Genomic DNA, 25,738 nt, shown 5'->3' with positions numbered 1-25,738 from the left:
TCTCTCTCCTCTCCTTTCCCTCTCCCTCCCTCTCTCCCAGGTGAATAAGGGCGACAGCAAGAACGCCAAGAAGAAGAACAACAAGAAGACGAGCAAGAACAAGAGCAGCTTGAGCCGCGCTATCAAGAAGAAACCGGGCATGCCCAACGTGTCCAACGACCTCTCTCAGAAACTCTACGCCACCATGGAGAAGCACAAAGAGGTACTGCTGCTGCTGGAGGAACTACAGCTCCCAGCATGCCTCCTCACCTGCGGCAGGGGCGAAGCATGCTGGGAGCTGTAGTTTTAGAACTGACAAATTGACAGTAAATTCAATGGCAGGTGTTTCCACTAGAAGTCTCTCTGTGTCTTCAGTGTGAATTCAATGGCAAACGTTTCCACTAGAAGTCTCTCTGTGTCTTCAGTGTGAATTCAATGGCAAACGTTTCCACTAGAAGAGTCTCTCAGTGTCTTCAGTGTGAATTCAATGGCAAACGTTTCCACTAGAAGTCTCTCTCTGTGTCTTCAGTGTGAATTCAATGGCAAACGTTTCCACTAGAAGAGTCTCTCAGTGTCTTCAGTGTGAATTCAATGGCAAACGTTTCCACTAGAAGTCTCTCTCAGTGTCTTCAGTGTGAATTCAATGGCAAACGTTTCCACTAGAAGTCTCTCTCAGTGTCTTCAGTGTGAATTCAATGGCAAACGTTTCCACTAGAAGTCTCTCTCAGTGTCTTCAGTGTGAATTCAATGGCAGACGTTTCCTCTAGAAGAGTCTCTCTGTGTGAATTCTGTGGCAGGCATTTCAGCTAGGGCGTTCTTTCTCAGATTTTAATATTGTAGCGCTCTCTCTCTCTCTCTCTCTCTCTCTCTCTCTCTCTCTCCTCGAGGTGAGGGGGTGTGAGGTGCTCCCTTTGTGGATCCGCCTCCACGAACCGTTGGTCGTGGCCCCTCCCCATGATGGAGACTCTGCTTCCCCTGCACTACTGTCGGGACCCGACCCCCTGAAATGGGAGGAGTTGTTCTTTCTGATCCGCCGTTGCGGCGGGACCTCTCCCTGGCGCTCCTGCACGCCATCGTGGACCCAGGACCCCCTGCATGGCGTTGTGCCTAATTGACGTGCGGTGGCGTTTCCTGCACACTGGCCAGAACAGCAGGAGTTACACATGGTTTGCGGCGTGCACCATGTGGACTCCTCCTCCACTGCACCGTGACGTGCACACACTCCACCTGGAGGGGGGGTGAGACACGTGCAAGGTGCACCATCCTGGACTCGCTTCCACTGCACCCGTCGTGTGTGAGGTGAGAGGGGGGGGTGGGTGGTGCAAGCACCATGTGGAGACTCGCTTCCACTGCACCACCTCCACCCCCGGTGAGAGGGTGGGTGAGGTGCCCCGAAGGTCCGAGGGGGGGGGGTGAGGTGCAAGCACCATGTGGAGACTCGCTTCCACTGCACCGTGTGTGGGAGGGGGGGAGGGGGGGGTGAGGTGCAAGCACCATGTGGAGACTCGCTTCCACTGCACCGTGTGTGAGGTGAGAGGGGGGGGTGAGAGGGTCCACTCTTAGGTGTGTTTGTGAGGAGAGAGGGGGGGGGGGTTGAGGGTGCTGGATTTCAGCTCAGCACCCACACAGTATCTGTGTGTCTCTGCCTCCACAGTGAGGGCTGTGTGTGTGTGTATATATTCTGAAAACAGACTCGTCCAAAGGGGTTTAATTGCAGTATATGTGCACGTGTTTGTGTTTTCATATTCAATACATACAGCTAACTGCACTGAAATAAAACACAAATAAAAAAAATAAGGGTTACTTTGCAATGGGAAAAAAAAAAATTGTTCCACTGGAAACAAAAAATCAAAAGCCGAAATTTAAACGTTTAAGGGAACGAAACACCTCCACTAAAAAAAAAAAAACAAACAAACCGTCCCCACTGTGAGCCTGTCTCTAACCCCCCCCCCCCCCTCTCTCTCTCTCTCAGGACTACGACCTGTGCATCACCTGCTACAGCACCAAGCGCCACGAGCACAAGATGGAGAAGCTGGGTCTGGGTCTGGACGACGAGAGCGGCAGCGCTGCCTCCGCCTCCACCCAGAGCCCCGGGGACTCCCGGCGCCTCTCCATCCAGCGCTGCATCCAGTCCCTGGTCCACGCCTGCCAGTGCCGCAACGCCAACTGCTCCCTGCCCTCCTGCCAGAAGATGAAGAGGGTGGTGCAACACACCAAGGGCTGCAAGCGCAAGACCAACGGGGGCTGCCCCATCTGCAAGCAGCTCATCGCCCTTTGCTGCTACCACGCCAAGCACTGCCAGGAGAACAAGTGCCCCGTGCCTTTCTGCCTCAACATCAAGCACAAGCTGAGGCAGCAGCAGCTCCAGCACCGGCTCCAGCAAGCGCAGATGCTGAGGAGGAGGATGGCCAGCATGCAGAGGGTGGGGGGCGGGGCCGCGGGAGGGGCAGGAGCCGGACAGCCCCCCCCTCCTCCTCCTCCTCCTCCCTGTTCCTCCTCTTCGTCGTCGTCTTCCTCGTCGCAGCAGGGGCTGCCGTCCCCCAGTGGGGGGGGCGGGGCTCCTACCACGCCGATCAGCACCCAGCCCCCCACTCCTCAGACTCCCTCACAGCAGCAGCAGCAAATGCCCCAACAGCTGCAGCAGCTCCAGCCTCCTCAGCAAGCCCCGATCCCACCCAACAGCCTCCCTCCTTACGGCCGCCCCCCTGCTCAGCTTCACTCCCAGGGCAAGCCGGGGCTAGGTCCTGCCACCCCTCCCCACCAGCCCCACTCTCAACCCCAGCAGCAGGGGCCGGGAGGAGGAGGAGGAGGAGTGCCGCCCCCTACTGGCCCTCCCCCAGCGGCCGTGGAGATGGCAATGCAGATCCAGAGGGCGGCGGAGACGCAGAGGCAGATGGCCCAGGCTCAGCTCTTTCAGAGGCAGGGGCCGGCGGCGGCCATGACCAGCCCGCACCACCAGATCGGGGGGCCCCCCCAGCCCGGAGCCGGGGTCCAGCCGGGGATGGGAGGCGGGGGGGGCATGAGTCACCCTTCCCTGCCCGCGCCGGCGACCGCGGCGGCAGCAGCCAGGGCTCACATGGAACAGCAGGGGCTGGCGGTCGGGCAGCAAGTTCAGCAGCAGCAAGTGATGCCCCAGTCAGTGGCACAGCAGCAGATGCCCCAACAGCAGATACCACAACAGCAAATGCCCCAGCAGCAGCAGCAGCAGCAGCAGCAGTGGGTCAACCAGCAATTGCAACAGCAGCAACAGAGACAGGCAATGCTGGTCCAGATGGGACACCCGTCTCTCCAGCAGCAGCAGCAGCAGCTCCAGCAGCAGCAGATCCAGCAGCAGCAGCAGCAAGTTGGGGCTCAAGCCGTGGGCCCGAACCGGGGCACCCACCCCCAGGCCGCCCTCCAGGACCTGCTCCGCACCCTGCGCTCCCCCAGCTCCCCCCTCCAGCAGCAACAGGTCCTCAACATCCTCCGCTCCAACCCCCAGCTCATGGCCGCCTTCATCAAGCAGAGGGCGGCCAAGTACCAGGGAGTCGGGGGAGGAGGAGGAGGAGGAGCGGGACCGGGGCCCGGAGGGGGGCAGCAGCAGCAGCAGCAGCAGCAGCAGCAGCCTCCCAATCAGATGCACCCTGGGCAAGGAGGTGGTCCTGGAGGGGTGGTGGGAGGGCTGCCTAATATGAGCCAGCTTCAGCAGCAGCAGCAGCAGCAGATGCAGAGGGCTGTGGTGGGAGGCATGGCAGCCCAACAGCAAGTGGTGAACCAGCAGCAGCAGCAGCAGCAAGTACAACAGCCAGGGATGGTGGGAGGAGGAGGAGGAGGAGGAGGAGGAGGAGGGCAGCCAATGAACATCAACCACCCGGCGATGAACCCGCAGTACAGGGAGCTGCTAATGCGACGGCAGCTCATGCAGCAGCAGCAGCAGCAGCAGCAGCAGATGAGCAACCACGCTCAGTTCCAGCAGCCCGCAGGGTACCAGCAGCAGCAGCAGCAGGTGTACGGGGCTCAGAACACAGTCACGCAGCAGCAGGTTGCAGCAGCCGTGCAGCAGCAGCAACAACGCATGCAGCAGCAGCAACATCACTTGCAGCAGCTGCAGCAGCAGCAAGGGTCGTTGGTGGCAATGCAGCAGCAGCAGCAGCAGCAGCCAGGGGGCGATGTTTCTCAGCAGCAGCTCGCTCTGCAGCAGAGGCTGCTTCATCAGCAGCAGGTGGGAGGCAGTCCCGTCCAGCACAGCAACCCCATGAGCCCCCAGCAGCAGCAGCAGATGTCCCAGTCTCCTCACCTCCAGGGCCAGCCCCTGCCGTCCTCGCTCAGCCACCAAGTGCGCTCCCCCCAGCCCGTGCCCTCCCCCCGGCCCATCCCCCACCCACCCCCCACTCCAGCCCCTCCCCCCGCATGCAGCCCCAGCCCTCCCCTCATCACGTCTCGCCCCAGACGGGCTCCCCGCACCCCGGGCATCACCCGGGGCACCCCGCCCACATGGTGGTGCCGCAGCAGCAGCTGGGAAACTCCCTGGATCAGGGTCCTTTCGGGCCTTCGGAACAGAACCCCATGCTGATGAACCCTGGGATGGGGGGGATGCAAGGGGGGGGGCAGGACATGTGTGCGTCGAATAATCCAGATATGGGCCAGAACATTTCTCACAGTACTCTAGACATGTTGTAGCATTGCTTTTTTTTAATGATAATTATAATGGTTATTGTTGTTATTGTTATTATTATTATTATTATTATTATTATTATTTTTTATTTAATTTTTCACACATACCTACATACGCCTTCCCGTGGGAGAAGACCACGCAGAAAATAAATTATGAATAGTAATAATGTTTTTGATTATTATTATTAAAAGGAAGGACAATTTTCAATCTCCTCTCCCTCAATCCTCCAAGAACGACCGTTCTAAATAAATTTATATATATGTATTTTCTTTTTAAAATGAACAGACAAACACATTAAACTGTACGGACTTTTTCTGTTATGATTTAGTTTTGTTTTTTTTCTGAAACGGTATCAATGTTTTAAGAATACCAGCCCTCAAAAACAACGTCAAACTCGGATTCAAAGAGAATACTAAGGGATAGCTAACTATACAAAGAATATATTTTTGTTAAAAACGAACTGGGAGATGAAAAAAGAGAGAGATGGGGGCTGCTTTTTAAACTATTTGAATGGTTTAATTTTCTGCGTTTTTTTCAGTAGCCTGGGTTTTCTGGTTTATAAATGTCATTGCTGGTTTAACACGATTGGTTATATAATGTGTGTTGTTTTTTTTACATGCAAATGTCTTGGAAGTCTGTCCTTTCCAATCGTTAATAAGGGATATGAATGAGAAGTGGTTTGCTTGCTGTGTGGATATGTATTCGTGTCCTAGAAGGACCTGGGAGGATTGAGGGAGGCTTGTGAAAACGTGGGGTACCCGAAAGACTGCAAAGAACTTTTACAAACCCCCCACCGCCTTCAAAAAAAAAAGCCCACCCCTGTCCCTCTTGCATTCTCTCAAGTGAATATTTTTCAGATATCTCTGTGAAAGGGCCCCCTATCTCTTCTCAATGGTGTGTGTGTCTCTCTCTCGACCCGGTTTTAAATTTTTGGTGAAATTTTGAAGCCGACACACTTGACTTTTTTTTTTTTTCTACTTTTTCGACAACCTATATGAATCTTTTTTGAGTATTTAAAAAAAAAAAAAAAAAAAAAAAATACCTGTACAGATTTAAATAAGGATACAAACTACTTTCCCGGGTTTTTTTAATTTTATTTAATTTTTTTTTTTTTTTTTTGCACATAAACATCCAAAAACATGCAAATAATAATAATAATAACAATAATAATTTTCAAAAAAAAAACAAAACAATATTTCAAGAACATTTGGGCAGCTGCCAGGAAAAAAAAAAAAGGATTATTTTTATTTTTCTATACCCCCCCCCCCCCCCCCCCCCCCCAAAAAAAACCCATCACTCTCTCTCCGGATCTGTGAACGCGAGGAGGGAAGAAGGACTGTTTCTTTTTTCTTATTTTTCTATCTGAAATGGCCTCGGATCATTTCTCAAGACGACGGATGGGATAATGAAAAAGGAACCGCGGTTTAAGCGGACGGGACCCTGTGCGTCTCTCTGGCGTGGGGGAGAGAGAGGGGGGACGGGAAAGACTACAGTGGGACAAAAACGGACCCTCTAGCAGGAACTTTTGACCCCCTACCCCTCTCCCTCTTTATCTCTCTCGCTACAGACTTGGATTTAAACCTACATTCATTTTTTTCTTAACTGATTCGAAAACTTGAAAATCCGACAAGACCATCTTTATTCCAACTTTTCTCTTCTGAGAAAGTGTTGTACATCATGCAATTGATTCTTGTTGTTATTATTATTATTATTATTGTTATATATAAATATGGAAGTACTTTGGATCACTGTATAGAATCTTATGATTTGTATTTTTGTTTCTCGATTTCTGATCTATTGTTAATAAAAATGTGTGAGACTTTTTGCTGGAGAATGAGTCGAAGACACTTGCGCACAACAAACACATTAACACGCTCTCATTGGTTCATTGGGTGGTGTAGCACGATCCTAGTCCTTCACTTAAATCAACACATCGCTAATTATAGGGTGGCTATAAATGTGTTGCCAAAATACTTTGAATATACTCTCAGGATGGCTGTAATGTAAAATGGATAAAACTGAGAGCAGTATTTAGAAATATCATCCATAACTACTAGACACTGAATCAAGAACTACGAAAACTCAAATGCAGTGACAAACGTTTCCACTAGAAGTCTCTTAAACCAGGCTGTTTTTTAAAGCGTTTGTTTTTTAAAGCGTTTCCCAGTGCAAAGTTAGCAAAAAAAAAAAACAAACAGATGCTCATTTTGAAATCCAGAAGTATAAGTTCACGGGGTGGGGGGGGGGGGGGGGGGGACGGGACGGACCTGAGTTTCTGGTTGGTTTTGTAATGGTTATGTAATCATTTCAGAACACAGAACTGTAATGAAAAAGCAGCTCTTAATAAATATGTATTGGTTTTTATTTCAATGAAATGATTGCATCTCAGTATCGGAGAGACAGAATCTACTCATACAGATTCATTTTTTAATGCGATGTTTGAATATAAAAAGACTTCATCTTTGCGAGAAGCCTCTCCTATGTTAACCACAGCTGGATTGTTTCAAAGCATTTTACAGTAGCAGGGAATCCACCTGCATTGCACCCACCTTCCCATCCTTCTGTGGATTATCCTGGCTAGGCAGAGGCTGAGAACGAACCCCTCGTCTCCCTTTATATTGAAAGTTCTTTAAACCGAGGGACTCACAGGCCGGTCAGTTTGGGCAGCAGCACCTTCTGAGCAAAGTCCCTATCCATGGATAGATCTCACTGCAAAACTTTCACCTGTACACAGTCATCAACTAACCCCCACGCCAGCGACCTTGATCCCATCTCTCTGGACAGCTTCCCCGTCACTTTGATCTGACAGGGACACAAAGTGCAGAGCTTTGTAGTTGTTACAAAAAGTAGTCTTAAATCAGCTGGAGCGTTTTGCTGTTGTGCTCCTTGTTTGTGGAACTCTATTCCGGTTGACATGAGGCAGGTTGAAACACTGGAGTCTTTTAAGTCTGAATTAAAAACACACTTTTTGAATGTGCTTTTGTATTATTGCATGTAAGTGGAGTGTATTGTATATTTGAGCTCTCTTGTCTACACAGCGCTCTGTGATGCCATGGCGTGAAGGGAGGGTGCTAGGTGAAGGGAGGGTGAATAAGAAGTTGAAACTGGAGCCTGTACTCTTATAGAGATAAAGAATAATCAGAGGGGTGCTGCTGGAGTATATCAGTAGATCCACAGTGTAAACATTTAACTGTGCTTTAGATTCAATGTTTCAATTGAACTGGCACTGTAGAAAATAAGAGACAGTCAGGAATGTCAAGCAGAGACGCACTGAAATCATCCTGTCACCCGAGGCACTGTCAGCTCCTTAGAAACCACAGCACAGCAAGTGGCATCACAATCACGTACACTGGAACATTTACTATCTGTTTATTGTGCAACTGCAGGTGGGGCATTCTACACTGGGGAGAAAGATCGGGGTTCAGATAATGTGGAGCACTACATTTTGACCTGACACACGCTCAGACTCCCCAAATCGAACACAGTAACTATCCACCTCTCTTCTCAGTAACCTCAATCTCTTAAGTGGGGGATCAGATGATTTGACCACATTCAGCCAGGGCTATGGATTATGTATCTTTTTGTTTTGTTTAAGAAATGTAGACGTTGCTAATTATTTTTTATTATTTTCTCCTGATGCGCTGACTCGGGAGGGACTCGGCCGACCGCTTCTTTAGACACTGGAGACCCACCGTGCGGCCGCCTCAGAGCTACAGCGGAGGAGGACATTGCAGCTCTGGGCAGCTTACAGGTGAGCCTGCAGGCGCCCGGCCAGACCACAGGGGTTGCTGGTGTGCGGTGAGCGGAGGAAAACTCGGTCCAACCTAATCCCCCCCCCACATCAATAGGACTGGAATTATTATTTTTTTTAGAAGTAAATGAACCTATTAAATCTTACACATGCATATTATAGTAATAGGTAACAAAAGGCATAGTAGATACCGTACTCTACATAGCACAGATTCTATCCATGTAACATAGGTATTATAGTGCTGGAGCAAACATCTTTAATAATCCCTGCCATTGCAGCGTGTGTGCAGCCGAGTCTGGACTGGTGTTTACTGACAGCAAGAACCAGTAAATAGGGGAACAAGGTAGTATAGATTTTGTTTAGATGTATATAGAAATCCCACACAATGCTAGTTTTCATATTGCTAATTTAGAAACTGTTGCCAACTTCTGCCAAGGTGGTAAATTGGGGCAAGGCAAAAGCAGGTTGTGATACTTATTTCTGACTGATGCAGACATTTTTTTGTTCCCCTTCGAATATGTGTAAAAAATAGTTTTTTGGGATATTAGTCCCGGCACTCAATGATCTATATATTTTCTCCTTATTGAAAGGTATTTTACTGTACAGTCGACTGCATTGTATATTCCTTTTACACCAACACTGAGAATTGACCATAAACCCTGTATTAATAATACTACTAATAATAATAATGTTATAATGTTAAGCCACTCATTAGGCATATTATATAAACATATCTAAGCCATCAATGAGAAACGTATTTAAATGTCTTTTGTGTAAACCTTCGAAACAAACATTGAAAATGCTGTACAGAAAAGTCAGACCTGAAAAGAATTCATGAATTGAAACCCCTGATCTACTGTGTACCCCAGCGGGGGTAGCATGCAGTATAAATGAAATACAGTCTCTTCAAGGTGTTGCACGAGCCCCCCCAGCGGGGGTAGCATGCAGTATAAATGAAATACAGTCTCTTCAAGGTGTTGCACGAGCCCCCCCAGCGGGGGTAGCATGCAGTATAAATGAAATACTGTCTCTTCAAGGTGTTGCACGAGCCCCCCCAGCGGGGGTAGCATGCAGTATAAATGAAATACAGTCTCTTCAAGGTGTTGCACGAGCCCCCCCAGCGGGGGTAGCATGCAGTATAAATGAAATACTGTCTCTTCAAGGTGTTGCACGAGCCCCCCCAGCGGGGGTAGCATGTTGTATATTCCCGTTTGAAAGTACCCAAAAACTTCAACAGCAGTCACTAGAAAAAAGATAAAATGTTTAATTTATAGAGACCTTTAATGATGCGTAATCTAAAAGCAGTTGACAGTAAAACTATTTTATTATTTCACTGTAGAACATCAAAACACCAACAAGTCCTTTAAAAAAAGCTTAATAATGATGTATTGTAGCTGGCATTTAAAAATGATATATAATCCATAGTCCTGGCTGAGTGTGGTCAAATCATCTGACACCCCCACAGGGAAATTTATTTTGTGCAGACTGGCACCTTTCTCACACCACTTTGAACACTGGCAGTGTGATGACTTGCTAAAAAGCACGCTGCAGTTCTTCTGTTCATTCTAACCCTAACCAGTTTCACTACCTCGCATGTCTTACAGACTGCACACACTTCTTGAATCCCAACCACAGAGTCTAAAACAGTTGCTGCGTTGGCAACCTGCTTCTGTTAATTCCTAATTAATAGTTACTGTGTTCGATTTGGGGAGTCTGAGCGTGTGTCAGGTCAAAATGTAGTGCTCCACATTATCTGAACCCCGATCTTTCTCCCCAGTGTAGAATGCCCCACCTGCAGTTGCACAATAAACAGATAGTAAATGTTCCAGTGTACGTGATTGTGATGCCACTTGCTGTGCTGTGGTTTCTAAGGAGCTGACAGTGCCTCGGGTGACAGGATGATTTCAGTGCGTCTCTGCTTGACATTCCTGACTGTCTCTTATTTTCTACAGTGCCAGTTCAATTGAAACATTGAATCTAAAGCACAGTTAAATGTTTACACTGTGGATCTACTGATATACTCCAGCAGCACCCCTCTGATTATTCTTTATCTCTATAAGAGTACAGGCTCCAGTTTCAACTTCTTATTCACCCTCCCTTCACCTAGCACCCTCCCTTCACGCCATGGCATCACAGAGCGCTGTGTAGACAAGAGAGCTCAAATATACAATACACTCCACTTACATGCAATAATAGAAAAGCACATTCAAAAAGTGTGTTTTTAATTCAGACTTAAAAGACTCCAGTGTTTCAACCTGCCTGATGTCAACCGGAATAGAGTTCCACAAACAAGGAGCACACAGCAAAACGCTCCAGCTGATTTAAGATGACTTTTTGGTTCTGCATTTTGTGATCTCAAAGAGCGAACAGGAATATTCAGAGTTAGTATTCCTGGAGATAGGACAACCCTAATCCATGAAGGACCTTAATAGTTATTATAGCAGCTTTAAAATCAACTGGGTAGCTCGCTGGTAACCAATGTGAGGACCTGCGCACTGCAGTGATAGGTTGAGAAGGACGAGTGTGTGAAAGCAGTCAGCATGGGGTGCAGTGGGGCAGTTTTCAGATGCAAGGTCAATATACTGTGAACGGCACACACCCTCTGAATGACAGTATCACTGGAACCACACGAGTCCTGCAGTGCTTGTAAGACGTGTGACTTCTTGTGTGTTTCAACAATCAACCCCAGAAAGGTTTAAAGATACTGAAATGTGATGATAAAATATTGAGCCAATGATGTCCAAGTAACATTGCACTGTGGGCGTGCCACTGGCTTCAGATCCTACATATAGGAACACAGACCAGCGTTTATTCAGACTAGCAGCGCAGGGACAGCAAGGACAATGGCTTCAGGTGAAGGAAGAATTGGATCCTCAACTAGACTACTGTGTGGTAAGAAATCATTTTTATATACATTGTATAGATACGCACTAATGTAGCATCTCCTGCAATGTATCACAAATAGCAAAACCCTTATGAACTAGATACTGATGATGTAGGTAAGTTATACTGCTAATAATAATAATAATAATAATACAGATGTATTTTCCTTCAAGTTTAGACAGCAAGGAAATAACGTTTTCTGAAATGCTGTTCATAGATTTCAATTGCTTGATACACTTTTGTAATGTTGTGGGTTGTTTTTTTTTGTTTTTTAGAAAAATCGTCATGCAGGGTTTAAAATGAGCAAACAGCACTGTATTAAGACAACCAATAACAGGAAATAAGCATTTCAGAATATAAATCATTTCTAAATTCTGGGCTGTTGAGTGTTTTAATAGTTATGGCTAAAACAATATAACAAAACAGGATTTCAAAGCTACACTTTTACAGCTTCTACCATCGTCTGGTACCCTAGGTGTTAATAAGCTTATTGATATGTAATCATACATTACAAATATATTCTTCAAAATGACCCATACAGTGATCCAGGTTGTCATTCATTGTTCTTGGATCAATTACCTATTGATACATAAAGGACAAGGAGAGAGAAGGGTTCAAACTGTTCATTAGAATTCATGTCAAGGGCGTTATTTCATAACAAACTATTCCATGGTGTGGGGAAGTGTGTGGATCACAGGTATTGAAGTGTGTGGATCACAGGTATTGAAGTGTGTGGATCACAGGTATTGAAGTGTGTGGATCACAGGTATGGAATCACAGGTATTGAAGTGTGTGGATCACAGGTATTGAAGTGTGTGGATCACAGGTATTGAAGTGTGTGGATCACAGGTATTGAAGTGTGTGGATCACAGGTATTGAAGTGTGTGGATCACAGGTATTGAAGTGTGTGGATCACAGGTATTGAAGTGTGTGGATCACAGGTATTGAAGTGTGTGGATCACAGGTATTGAAGTGTGTGGATCACAGGTATGGAAGTGTGTGGATCACAGGTATTGAAGTGTGGATCACAGGTATGGATCACAGGTATTGAAGTGTGTGGATCACAGGTATTGAAGTGTGTGGATCACAGGTATTGAAGTGTGTGGATCACAGGTATTGAAGTGTGTGGATCACAGGTATTGAAGTGTGTGGATCACAGGTATTGAAGTGTGTGGATCACAGGTATTGAAGTGTGTGGATCACAGGTATTGAAGTGTGTGTGTGGATCACAGGTATTGAAGTCAGGTATTGAAGTGTGTGGATCACAGGTATTGAAGTGTGTGGATCACAGGTATTGAAGTGTGTGGATCACAGGTATTGAAGTGTGTGGATCACAGGTATTGAAGTGTGTGGATCACAGGTATTGAAGTGTGTGGATCACAGGTATGGAATCACAGGTATTGAAGTGTGTGGATCACAGGTATGGAATCGCAGGTATTGAAGTGTGTGGATCACAGGTATGGAATCGCAGGTATTGAAGTGTGTAGATCACAGGTATGGAATCACAGGTATTGAAGTGTGTGATCACAGGTATGGAATCGCAGGTATTGAAGTGTGTGGATCACAGGTATGGAATCACAGGTATTGAAGTGTGTGGATCACAGGTATGGAATCACAGGTATTGAAGTGTGTGGATCACAGGTATGGAATCGCAGGTATTGAAGTGTGTGGATCACAGGTATTGAAGTCACAGGTATCACAGGTAAATGCGTGTATTTCTAAGATACATTAGAAATATAACATCATGATATACTTTTAGAAGACTCACAGGTATGAAATTTATACCTTGTGAGATCATCAGGTATTGAAGCAGCATCAATCTCTGTGTTTCACAGGTACATGAAGTGTGTGAATCACAGGTATTGAAGTGTGTGGATCACAGGTATTGAAGTGTGTAGATCACAGGTATGGAATCACAGGTATTGAAGTGTGTGGATCACAGGTATTGAAGTGTGTGGATCACAGGTATTGAAGTGTCACAGGTATGGAATCACAGGTATTGAAGTGTGTGGATCACAGGTATTTCTGGCTGAATTATCAGACCTATGTACTTTAACAGAATGTATCTTCCTTTATCTGTTAAATAATCAATCAGTTTGTATTAGAAATTTGTATTTCTAAGATACATTAGAAATATAAAAATGATATACTTTTAGAAGACTCACAATTACTTGTGAAGTATTGACGAGTTTGTTTTGCATACCTGAGCTGGTTAGATCATCGTTGTGAGATTGCCTTTTCTAGCAGCATCACCATCTCTGTGTTTCATCTTGTTTTCATGTGGTGCTACTTTGATCTTTTCATCTTTCTAAATCTACAGCTGCGGCCAAACATTTGCATCACCTAGAATTCTAGGATTGAACAAAAAAACTGTATGAACATAATTTAGTTCTCTTATTTAACATCATGTAACCAGAAAAACAACATGAAGATAAAAAAAGTCTATACTGGAAGCCATAATAGTAGTACAACATTTTTTGCACTGTTCTAAAACTGGGCAGGAAAACACAGTGTAATTCACAAACCAGCTTGATCTGGAACGGTCGTTCTTTGACGGACTTGCGTATTGTTTGTGTTTTAAGGGGTTTCTTTTTGACATCCTGATCCTGTTATAGAAAACAAATTTCCCCTTGGAGCTAAATGGTGAAAACTGTGTAGAAGAATGGTTTTTAAACTGAATACATTGACAGATTTGATCTGTATTGAACATGGCTTTCTCTGTCAGTCTGGCCACTCTGACATATCATCACTAGTCTGAGTAATTTTTGCTTATCTGAAATCCCCAATGTGCGTGTCAGAGAGGTTTCATGCTCAGTCTTCATAGCAAACAATTGTGCAGAGCTGAGAGCTAGTAGGTACTGTAGAGTACGTCTACAGCACAGCCACAGGATTTAACAATTTAACAAAGGTGAGTTCAACTGCCAAACCACCAGCTGTTGACATTATTCACTGTAAAGAATGTAGTGCATGATTACCAGCACTGAGAGTCTATCATCACTCCAGCATTTCAACCAACACCACCACCATTTCAAACAGCACTGAGAGTCTAGCATCACTCCAGCATTTCAAGCACAAGTCACCACCACCATTTCAAACAGCACTGAGAGTCTAGCATCACTCCAGCATTTCAACCAACACCACCACCATTTCAAACAGCACTGAGAGTCTAGCATCACTCCAGCATTTCAACCAACACCACCACCATTTCAAACAGCACTGAGAGTCTAGCATCACTCCAGCATTTCAAACAACACCACCACCATTTCAAACAGCACTGAGAGTCTAGCATCACTCCAGCATTTCAAACAACACCACCACCATTTCAAACAGCACTGAGAGTCTAGCATCACTCCAGCATTTCAACCAACACCACCACCATTTCAAACAGCACTGAGAGAGTCTAGCATCACTCCAGCATTTCAAACAACACCACCACCATTTCAAACAGCACTGAGAGTCTAGCATCACTCCAGCATTTCAACCAACACCACCACCATTTCAAACAGCACTGAGAGTCTAGCATCACTCCAGCATTTCAAACAGCACTGAGAGTCTAGCATCACTCCAGCATTTCAAACAGCACTGAGAGTCTAGCATCACTCCAGCATTTCAAACAGCACTGAGAGTCTAGCATCACTCCACCATTTCAAACAGCACTGAGAGTCTAGCATCACTCCAGCATTTCAAACAGCACTGAGAGTCTAGCATCACTCCAGCATTTCAAACAGCACTGAGTCTAGCATCACTCATTTCAAACAGCAGAGTCTAGCATCACTCCAGCATTTCAAACAGCACTGAGAGTCTAGCATCACTCCAGCATTTCAAACAGCACTGAGAGTCTAGCATCACTCCAGCATTTCAAACAGCACTGAGAGTCTAGCATCACTCCAGCATTTCAAACAGCACTCCACATTTGCATATCAGCTTTATACTGAAGAAAGACCAACATGTAACAAGACACAGCACAACGAATAACCCATTCAGAATGAACTAAACACAACTGTACCAGAACATAGTTCACTTAAGAGCTCACATTATTGTTGTATTTATATTTCATTTATTTGATCCCATTCATGGATAACACTATGTAACACAATTTTTGTTCCTGGCTAGTAAGTGTTATTTCCTAATTGCTTATGCCTCAAAAGTATAGAAAATGGCTATTATTCCCCACAAACTTTGCTTTTGTGACCAGGACAGTGATATTTCAAAATATCACTATTTCCAATGGGAAAACGGGCAAATGTGTGTCTTTTTGTTCACATAAAGTCAGAAAAAAACAACATATGAATCCAAATTAACATGTAGTTTACAGTATAATCGTAAATCTCGAAAAACTACTCCCTTCTAAATCTTTTGTAGTCATTTTTGTATTACTTTAGTATAAATACATGTTAATTTGGATTCATATGTTGTTTTTTTCTGACTTTATGTGAACGAAAAGACACACATTTGCCCGTTTTCCCATTGGAAATAGTGATATTTTGAAATATCACTGTCCTGGTCACAAAAGCAAAGTTTGTGGGGAATAATAGCCATTTTCTATACTTTTGAGGCATAAGCAATTAGGAAATAACACTTACTACCCAGAAACAAAAAAAAAAAAAAAAATTGTTACACGGTGTAATTAGCACACACCCACTCCTCTTAATCCACACTCCACAATAGCATCTATAATGAATCTCAGAACATCCCAACAAGACATTGAAAAAAGCTTCTGGTTGAAATGTTTGTCATTGAATTGTGTGGAAATTCACTGTTTAAACAGCAGCTTTGCTACAGGGTTTCCAAATGTACATTTACAAATAAAGTTATTTTTATTTCTAGGATTCGAAAATAACCGTTCCCTTCCTTTTAGCAGGATCAGATCATGAAGCTGGAGCAATAGAGGGTGTAGAAACACAAACTCCCAGCTCCTCTGAAATCAGGATTGTGCTGTTTGGGAAAACTGGAACTGGGAAGAGTGCCTCAGGGAACGCCATCCTGGGAAGAAAGGAGTTTGTGACGAAAACCAGCTCTAAATCAAAAACCAAGAAGTGTGTTAAGAGACCAGGAGAAGTTGCTGGGAGACGCGTTGCTGTGGTCGACACACCGGGCTTGTATGATACGAAGATGTCCGAAGAGGAAGTTAAAAGAGAGATCGCAAAATGCATCTCTTTCTCAACCCCTGGACCCCACGCTTTCCTCCTGGTGCTACAGCTGGGCCGATTCACAGAGGAAGAGAAGAAAGCAGTGGAGATCATCAAGATGATTTTTGGTGGGGAAGCTACAAACCACATAATCATCCTTTTTACTCACGGGGATGATCTGGAGGAAGGGGAGACGATTGAGGAATATGTTGACGAAGCTGAAGGTGATCTCAGGAAGCTGCTAATGGAATGTGGGTTCAGGTATCATGCCTTCAACAACAGAGAAAAGAACGATCGCACTCAGGTCACAAAGCTCATAGAGAAAATAGAGGCCATGGTGACAGCAAACAACAACCCCTTCTACACCAGTGACATGTTACAGCAAGTAAATAAAAAAATAGAAGAAAGAGTAATAGAGATCATGAAGGAGAAGAAAAAACAAATAGACCTGGAGATAGAGGAGCTGAAGCAAAAGAACCAGAAAGAGCGTCAAGAGAGAATGAGGCAGATAGAAGAGGAAATCCAAGATGAAGAAGAGAGAGAAACGAGAAAGACAGCATTACTGTTAGAGTATGAGGAAAAACAACAGAGAGAATGCACAGCAGCATTGACACGTTACAAGCAAAGAGCAAGAGAAGAAGCAGAAAACTCCAATAGTGTATTGCAATACATATTCAGACTATTGAAAAGAGAAACTTGGGACAGAATAATAGCAGCAGTCAGCAGCAGCAGCAGTCAGAGGCACAGCAGCAGAAAGACAATGTTCTATACTGTGAGGTCCAGTGGAGCAGTGTCAGACAGTCCCAACAGCAACAGCACACACCCAGCATGCACTATATCATGTACAACGAATGCTGTTGTAATGGTACACAAATGGTACCTGGTTTTTATTGTCTTGTGCTTTCTTTTCTTACAACTATGATTATAAATGTTTAGTTCTCTATTGGGTTTTGTGATTTCTGTACTTCAATCTGTGATAAAAAATAAATTCTTCCTGATTTGATGACCTGTGTACCTGTGTGTCTGTACATTACCAAGTAACACATCCTGCCTGCTCTTCCCAGCAGCGCTTCTGTACAGTAAATAATAATAAATTCTCCCTGATTGATGGCCTGTGTACCTGTGTGTCTGTACATTACCAAGTAACACATCCTGTCTGCTCTTCCCAGCAGCGCTTCTCCAGTACAGTCACTCAGTTTAGTTGCAGATTGTTTTATAAGTCAGCTGATTCAAATCTCTTTCCTGTGTTATAAATAGTCTGTACTTTTATACACATTAATTTTGTTATTATTTGAGGTTAAATAGGTAGAAAACTGAGTTGTAATATTTTAATGCACAGACATGCAGATAACATGGGTGTTTACAATATTAAGCACAATACAAGCTTTTTATAGATTTGTGACGGGGCTGAAGCCCTGCACATGTAACAGTGTTTTGTGTATTTTGTATTTGTTTGGCAGGGATGGGGTTAATTCCAATGTGAACGTGGCTGGGTCTCGATTGAATGATTGATCAAGTTCCAGCCACATGGTATAAAGGGGAACCTGATCCTTCGTTTGTGGGAGGTAATTGGGAGAAGAGCTAGGAGTACAGATATGCAGGAACATGGGTGTTAAGCAAACGATAAGCCTTCTATATATTCTACATAGATTGATGTTACCCTAAACGCTGAATGTGTTGGTGCCCAAGATATCGACCTCTGCCAATCTGAGGTCATGTGGATTTTGAAGTCTCTAGAGACTTTTTGAAGGCTGTATAGAGACAATATACATTCTGCTATACTTGTACTCTAATATAGTTATTGTGACCAACAATAAACAACATACATAACCAGATGACAACAGATGTCATCCAAAAATACGGAAGCTGAAAAGGCGCCAGTCAGATGCACAGAGCCATCTACGAACCTTGACATGCCTGGATGTGTCAGCCAAAAGAACTGTTTTAAGTTAATATATACCGTACAATGGGACATTTTGGCTGATATTAAATTCTACGGATTTGCTACTTTGGGGGATTTTGACAGTTTCCGAATTGCTGTTTTTCACTTAGCCCAGTCACAAAGAAAAATGCCACCCAGTTTCGCATTTATACTTTTAATTCCAAAAACATTCAAATACATGTTTACTTAATGAAATGTGTCTGCTGAAACAGTGTCTCATTTACAGTAACTCGTTATAGCATCTGTCACGGCAGCAACTTGGAGAACAACAAAGAAGGGCTTCTAATCAGTTACAGTATTTATCGTTCTTGAGGGGCCTTCATTGTAAGTTACCGGTAAACTTTTAAGAAAAGCATTTGCTGTATCTCAGTTTTAAAACTCACAGCATAAAACCGTATTGCCACGTGTGAAAACTTTGAAAAATATGAACGCTTTTTTTTTTTTACACATGGCATCCCATAAGCCCCGAAGACAGGAATCTCTGCATGGAGCCGGCCAAGAACGCTGCCTGTGGATGCAGCCTGCACATGTGTATCCCTTACTCATACTCCTGCTGAAAGGCCCTTCCAACCGCCCCCTGCTCCTACCACACCTGTGTGGCATATTCAATAGCATGGAATGCAGATCGGGGGTGTCAAAGTATGCTTCTGATATCAATGAGAAATAAACAACAATACTTAAAAAAGAACAGTCAGCTGTGTCCTTATACCTGAGAGTGGAACTACCGGGTGAGTGGCATGAGAAGGAAAGGGAGTCTGGAGAATGCAACTACAGGGATGTTTTACAGATTGAGCCCTTGGGCACTGCGGCCCTTTGCCATGTTGCTGAGGAAAGGGCACTCAGCTAAACGCATGTAATGGAAACATTCTGTGCAATGCAAGCCTGTCACGCTTATCACAAAACTGAGCCATTTTCATTCAAATATGATATTCAAATAAGTTTGTGCTTAAGCATATGCAATTTGCACACATTTGAATCTGATGTTTATCATTATCACAGGACTAATTAGCATTAGCAGAGCTATTAAGCTAAATATATAAAGGGTCATCACAGACTACAGAATTCAAACACATGTATCTGTGCTGTGCTGTTTGCTGGGAAGTGAGTTTATGATTCTCTGCTTCTGTCTCCATAAGAGACAAGCAATGTTGATTCTATGGCAGTATTAAAGCAGGTTGATTCTATGGCAGTATTAAAGCAGGTTGATTCTATGGCAGTATTAAAGCAGGCTGATTCTATGGCAGTATTAAAGCAGGCTGATTCTATGGCAGTATTAAAGCAGGTTGATTCTATGGCAGTATTAAAGCAGGTTGATTCTATGGCAGTATTAAAGCAGGTTGATTCTATGGCAGTATTAAAGCAGGCTGATTCTATGGCAGTATTAAAGCAGGTTGATTCTATGGCAGTATTAAAGCAGGTTGATTCTATGGCAGTATTAAAGCAGGTTGATTCTATGGCAGTATTAAAGCAGGTTGATTCTATGGCAGTATTAAAGCAGGTTGATTCTATGGCAGTATTAAAGCAGGCTGATTCTATGGCAGTATTAAAGCAGGTTGATTCTATGGCAGTATTAAAGCAGGTTGATTCTATGGCAGTATTAAAGCAGGTTGATTCTATGGCAGTATTAAAGCAGGTTGATTCTATGGCAGTATTAAAGCAGGATGATTCTATGGCAGTATTAAAGCAGGTTGATTCTATGGCAGTATTAAAGCTGGTCAAGAAGACTCGTAACAAACATCAACATGACATCTCACACACACATCATCCAGTTTCCTGTTACAACATTATCAATGATGTGCTGAAACCAGGCAAAGATACAGAGTTAAACAAGCTGTATCTCTTTCTGGAGGTGGTTCCAGTACAGGTTGCAAAGTAAATAAAGATTTATTTTAACAGTTTCTGTGTGTATCTTAGGGACTGCAACATTTAAAAATGATCAAGACCTGAGTTCATCAGCATTGGTACTAATTGTTAAACAATTAAAATAAAATTTTTATTTCTAGGATTCGAAAATAACCATTTCCTTTCTTTTAGCAGGACCAGATCATGAAGCTGGAGCAATAGAGGGTGTAGAAACACAAACTCCCAGCTCCTCTGAAATCAGGATTGTGCTGTTTGGGAGAACTGGAACTGGGAAGAGTGCCTCAGGGAACACCATCCTGGGAAGAAAGGAGTTTGAGTCGACAGTCCGTTCCAAATCAGAGACTAAGGAGTGTGTTAAGAGAACAGGAGAAGTTGCTGGGAGACGCGTTGTTGTGGTCGACACACTGGGCTTCTGTGATACAGAGATGTCTCAAAAGGAAGTTATATTGGATGCTGCGCAATGCATTACTGCGTCTGCCCTGGGACCCCATGCTTTCCTCCTGGTGATACAGCTGGGACGATTCACAGAGGAAGAGAAAAAAGCAGTGGAGATCATCAAGATGATTTTTGGTGGGGAAGCTACAAACTACATGATCATCCTTTTTACCCGTGTGGATGATCTGGAGGAAGGGGAGACGATTGAGAAATATGTTGACGAAGCTGAAGGTGATCTCGAGAAGCTGCTAATGGAATGTGGGTTCAGGAATCATGCCTTCAACAACAGAGAAAAGAACGACCGCACTCAGGTCACAAAGCTCATAGAGAAAATAGAGGCCATGGTGACAGCAAACAACAACCCCTTCTACACCAGTGACATGTTACAGCAAGTAAATAAAAAAATAGAAGAAAGAGTAATACAGATCATGAAGAAGAAGAAAAAACAAATAGACCTGGAGATAGAGGAGCTGAAGCAAAAGAACCAGAAAGAGCTTCAAGAGAGAATGAGGCAGATAGAAGAGGAAATCCAAGATGAAGAAGAGAGAGAAACGAGAAAGACAGCATTACTGTTAGAGTATAAGGAAAAACAACAGAGAGAATACACAGCAGCATTGACACGTTACAAGCAAAGAGCAAGAGAAGAAGCAGAAAACCCCAATAGTGTATTGCAATACATAATCAGACTAGTGAAAGAAATTTGGGACAGAATAATAGCAGCAGTCAGAAGCGCAGCAGCAGCAGTAGTAGGAGGCACAGCAGCAGCAGCAGCAGTAAGAGGCACAGCAGCAGCAGACAGAGGCTATACAGCAGCAGCAGTGGAGCAGTGTCAGACAGTCCCAACAGCAACAGCACACACCCAGCAGCACTATATCATGTACAGAAGCAGCAGTAATGGTACACAAATGGCACCAGTTTTTATTGTCTTGTGCTTTCCAGCAGCAGATTATCTGTTGGGTTTTGTGATTTCTGTACTTAAATCTGTGATGGAAGAATACTGTTAAATAATAATAAATTCTCCCTGATTGATGGCCTGTGTACCTGTGTGTCTGTACATTACCAAGTAACACATCCTGTCTGCTCTTCCCAGCAGCGCTTCTGCACTACATCATCAGTTTATTAATAATAATTCTAATTGTTCTGGTGATTGATGGCCTGTGTACCTGTGTGTCTGTACATTACCAACACACATCCTACCTGCTCTTCCCAGCAGCGCTTCTGCTACAGTCACTCAGTTTCTTAATAATAATAATAATAAATAAATGTTTAGTTCTCTATTGGGTTTTGTGATTTCTGTACTTCACTCATACTATATGATAATAATAATAAATTCTCCCTGATTGATGGCCTGTGTACCTGTGTGTCTGTACATTACCAAGTAACACATCCTGTCTGCTCTTCCCAGCAGCGCTTCTCCACTACAGTCACTCAGTTGTTAATTAATAATAGTAAATAAATAGGTCGCACTACAGGGGGTTAGTTTTAATAATAATGTGTGCAGGTGAAAGTTTGATGACCTGTGTACCTGTGTGACTGTACATTACCAAGTAACACATCCTGCCTGCTCTTCCCAGCAGCGCTTCTCCACTACAGTCACTCAGTTGTTTTATAACAGTCAGTGTAGGTCGCTGGCGTGGGGGTTAGTTGATGACTGTGTGCAGGTGAAAGTTTTAGGGACTTTGCTCAGAAGGTGCTGCTGCCCAAACTGACCGGCCTGTGAGTCCCTCGGTTTAAAGAACTTTCAATATAAAGGGAGACGAGGGGTTCGTTCTCAGCCTCTGCCTAGCCAGGATAATCCACAGAAGGATGGGAAGGTGGGTGCAATGCAGGTGGATTCCCTGCTACTGTAAAATGCTTTGAAACAATCCAGCTGTGGTTAACATAGGAGAGGCTTCTCGCAAAGATGAAGTCTTTTTATATTCAAACATCGCATTAAAAAATGAATCTGTATGAGTAGATTCTGTCTCTCCGATACTGAGATGCAATCATTTCATTGAAATAAAAACTAATACATATTTATTAAGAGCTGCTTTTTCATTACAGTTCTGTGTTCTGAAATGATTACATAACCATTAGAAAACCAACCAGAAACTCAGGTCCGTCCCGTCCCGTCCCGTCCCCCCCCCACCCCGTGAACTTATACTTCTGGATTTCAAAATGAGCATCTGTTTTTTTTTTTTTGCTAACTTTGCACTGGGATAAAACGCTTTAAAAAACAGCCTGGTTTAAAAATCTGGTTGAGCAGCATTGCTTTCTACAGCCTATCTCACAGCACTGATCCCTCCCGCTTGCAGCCAGCCAGCCAGCGCCACCTGCTGATGAAACACAGAATTACCATCCACCTCCTTCAACAAGCGCATATTGTTGACCTGCTGAGTCTCATCTTGATTTGACTCAAGATATCAGATTTGCTGACAGCACTTCCATACTCTTACTGGAGCATCTTCACAAACAGATGCAGGTGAGATTGATAGATCCACACTGACAGAGTTTAACAGCAAATAAAAACACTGTAGACACTAAAGCCTGTGGCTCTTTAATAAAAGTATCACACATACAAAACTATCACACACACACAAAACTATCTCTCGCACACACACAATGTAGTTGTTACCAGGTTCTTAAACTTTAGAACAATATGCTAAAATAATAAAAGGATATATAGATATCATTGCTGTGTTATTTGCTGTGGAGTTTACAGGTAGGGGTTTCAAATAAAGATCACAGCTCACTCACGCATTCACATCTAAACTAATGGATTTGTTGGCGCTTTCAAACGTGTCTGATCTACTGCAACACTCTGCCCTCTAGTGGCTGTAAGAAGAAATGCTTCTGCGTGGGGGTTTCCTTTTCCAGGTAACTGTTTCATACGCGTCTTGAAGGTAAAGCAAGAAGAATATCCTGCTTTTAAAATCATCGCAGAAACTCAAGTCAGGTCTTGTTTTTGCATCTGGAAACAGGGAATGTGTTTCATGTTCTTTTATTACAGAGCGGCAATGGAGCAGCCCCTGTTGTCATCTCTCCACTAACTCTGTGCAACCCAACCAAACTGCGCACTGGACAATGAGCGTTATGTGGAGAGAGCCGAGTGGCTGGAAACTGGTTTCTGTTCATGACAACAGTGTTAAGACTCAAAGCACACAGTCTGAGGGCATCGGGTTTGCACACTGCTGTCTCAGCAGAGACGCAGGGAATGTGACCGACTAACGTATCCTGAAATTATCTGAATGGCTTCGCAATCCGCCTTGAAAAATAACTACAGCTGGGTTTTTTTTTTTTTTTTTTTTAACATTAACCTATAAATATTTTTTTTTTTTTTTTTTTTTTTGTATCATAAAAAAAAAAAACGTAAATATTCGAGCCGGTTAACATTTTTAATTAAGCAGATAATTCAGGCAGCTTTTTTACAAATTAGCTATAAAGTATATTGTATTGGTTTTAATTGAATTGAATTGAATTTGCTGGTTGCGGACGGGTTCTAGTAACAAAATCCGGGTCCGAATCTGGACCTGGGTCGGGTCTACAACCCCCCCCAAAAAAACCAAAAATAAAATAAAATAAAAAATCAGCCTCTAGCTTTATTACAAGTTTTCGATAGCATCTGATAAATTTTAATTTCACTTCTATTGTTTGTTTCGATTATTTATTTTAAAATTTTAGAAAATGTAGGAAATTAGTGTCTCTGGAACGACTCGCCCAAAGATGATTTGACATCGTTCTGTATATATATAGATATATATAGATAGATATAATATAGTCCAGAAAATACTGGTTTCACTATTATATACTGGTTTCACTACTTTACACATCCTCAGAAGTTTTAAAAATAAATAGATAAATAAATAAATAAATATGGTTTTTTTTTGTTTGTTTTTTTTGCATATATTTCCAAGCTTAAAGAAGATAAATCGATATTTCTCTTCTGAAGCCACAATTCCGATAATTTATCATTAATACGATTGCAAAAAAGTGAAACGGGGCCACGGGTAGTCAGAAAATGAAAACACGCATACCCTACACACACAATTGATCAAATAATTCATTTTATAATCGTGTAATTTCTCGTGTTTGTGTTTAAAAAAATAATAATAATAATTAAAAACGGGAATATATTTTGTAAATAAATGTTTTAAGGAGACTTACCTCAGTCAGTATTTCAATCTCCCGCTCAAATTCAAAAAAACACCTCGGCGCGCGCACTGGAACGCGGGAGCCAACGGTTTTTTCGAGGCGTTTCTCAAAACGTACATAAAAATATACCAAGAAATAAATAAATACTCGACGAAATCTTGAAGAGACTTCAGATATTATTATTATTATTATTATTATTATTATTATTATTATTATTATTATTGTTATTATGCTATAGACGGAAAAAAAAGAAGTTTATACAGTTTTTAGGACACTTCCTGTAGGACTAAAACACATATAAGACATTATTTTTACAGCGGTCTCAACGGGATTTAGACGCTAATAAGAATGTAACATAATGCCGATTATATATATATATTATATACATATATATATATATATATATATATATATATATATATATATATATATATATATATATATATATATATATATACACACACACACACACACACATTAAAGTAATACAAAAATGACTACAAAAGATTTAGGAGTAGTTTTTCGAGATTTACGATTATGCTGTAAATACAGTATAATCGTAAATCTCGAAAAATTACTCACTTCTAAATCTTTTGTAGTCATTTTTGTATTACTTTAGTATAAATACATGTTAATTTGAATTAATATGTTGTTTTTTTCTGACTTTATGTGAACGAAAAGACACACATTGCCCGTTTTCCCATTGGAAATAGTGATATTTTGAAATATCACTGTCCTGGTCACAAAAGCAAAGTTTGTGGGGAATAATAGCCATTTTCTATACTTTTGAGGCATAAGCAATTAGGAAATAACACTTACTAGCCAGGAACAAAAAAAAAATTGTTATACGGTGTAATTCAAACAGTTCCCTTAGACTAATTAAGACGTGCTAATTGATGCTCAGGCAGTTAAAACAGTCACTTATAGACGGATTGGATCATGATGTCCTGGTTAATTAATTATTATAGCAC

General features: G+C 43.0%; 2 protein-coding genes across 2 annotated transcripts in view; both read left to right on the top strand.

Moving 5' to 3' along the window:
* The window catches only part of LOC121306077 (histone acetyltransferase p300-like), a 456,244-nt gene extending 450,453 nt beyond the window's left edge, over positions 1–5,791 (top strand). Inside the window, 5 exon segments of the mRNA XM_041237780.1 lie at positions 41–202; positions 996–1,077; positions 1,397–1,509; positions 1,952–4,342; positions 4,345–5,791. Of these exon segments, the coding sequence (XP_041093714.1) occupies positions 41–202; positions 996–1,077; positions 1,397–1,509; positions 1,952–4,342; positions 4,345–4,638 (3,042 nt within the window). The 3' untranslated portion in view covers positions 4,639–5,791.
* Positions 5,792–10,828: 5,037 nt separating this feature from the next.
* On the top strand, positions 10,829–22,356 carry LOC121306076 (calponin homology domain-containing protein DDB_G0272472-like). Its single transcript, XM_041237779.1, has 4 exons — positions 10,829–11,276; positions 16,129–17,130; positions 20,376–21,398; positions 22,298–22,356. The coding sequence occupies exons 1-4, from the start codon at positions 11,228–11,230 to the stop codon at positions 22,354–22,356; spliced, it is 2,133 nt and encodes a 710-aa protein (XP_041093713.1). The 5' UTR covers positions 10,829–11,227.
* The last annotated feature ends 3,382 nt before the right edge of the window (positions 22,357–25,738 follow it).

This window comes from Polyodon spathula, chromosome 46 (assembly GCF_017654505.1).
Source record: "Polyodon spathula isolate WHYD16114869_AA chromosome 46, ASM1765450v1, whole genome shotgun sequence".
Taxonomy (NCBI): domain Eukaryota; kingdom Metazoa; phylum Chordata; class Actinopteri; order Acipenseriformes; family Polyodontidae; genus Polyodon; species Polyodon spathula.
Note: the sequence above shows the minus strand (reverse complement) of the source record. Positions and strands in the feature narration are given on the sequence as shown.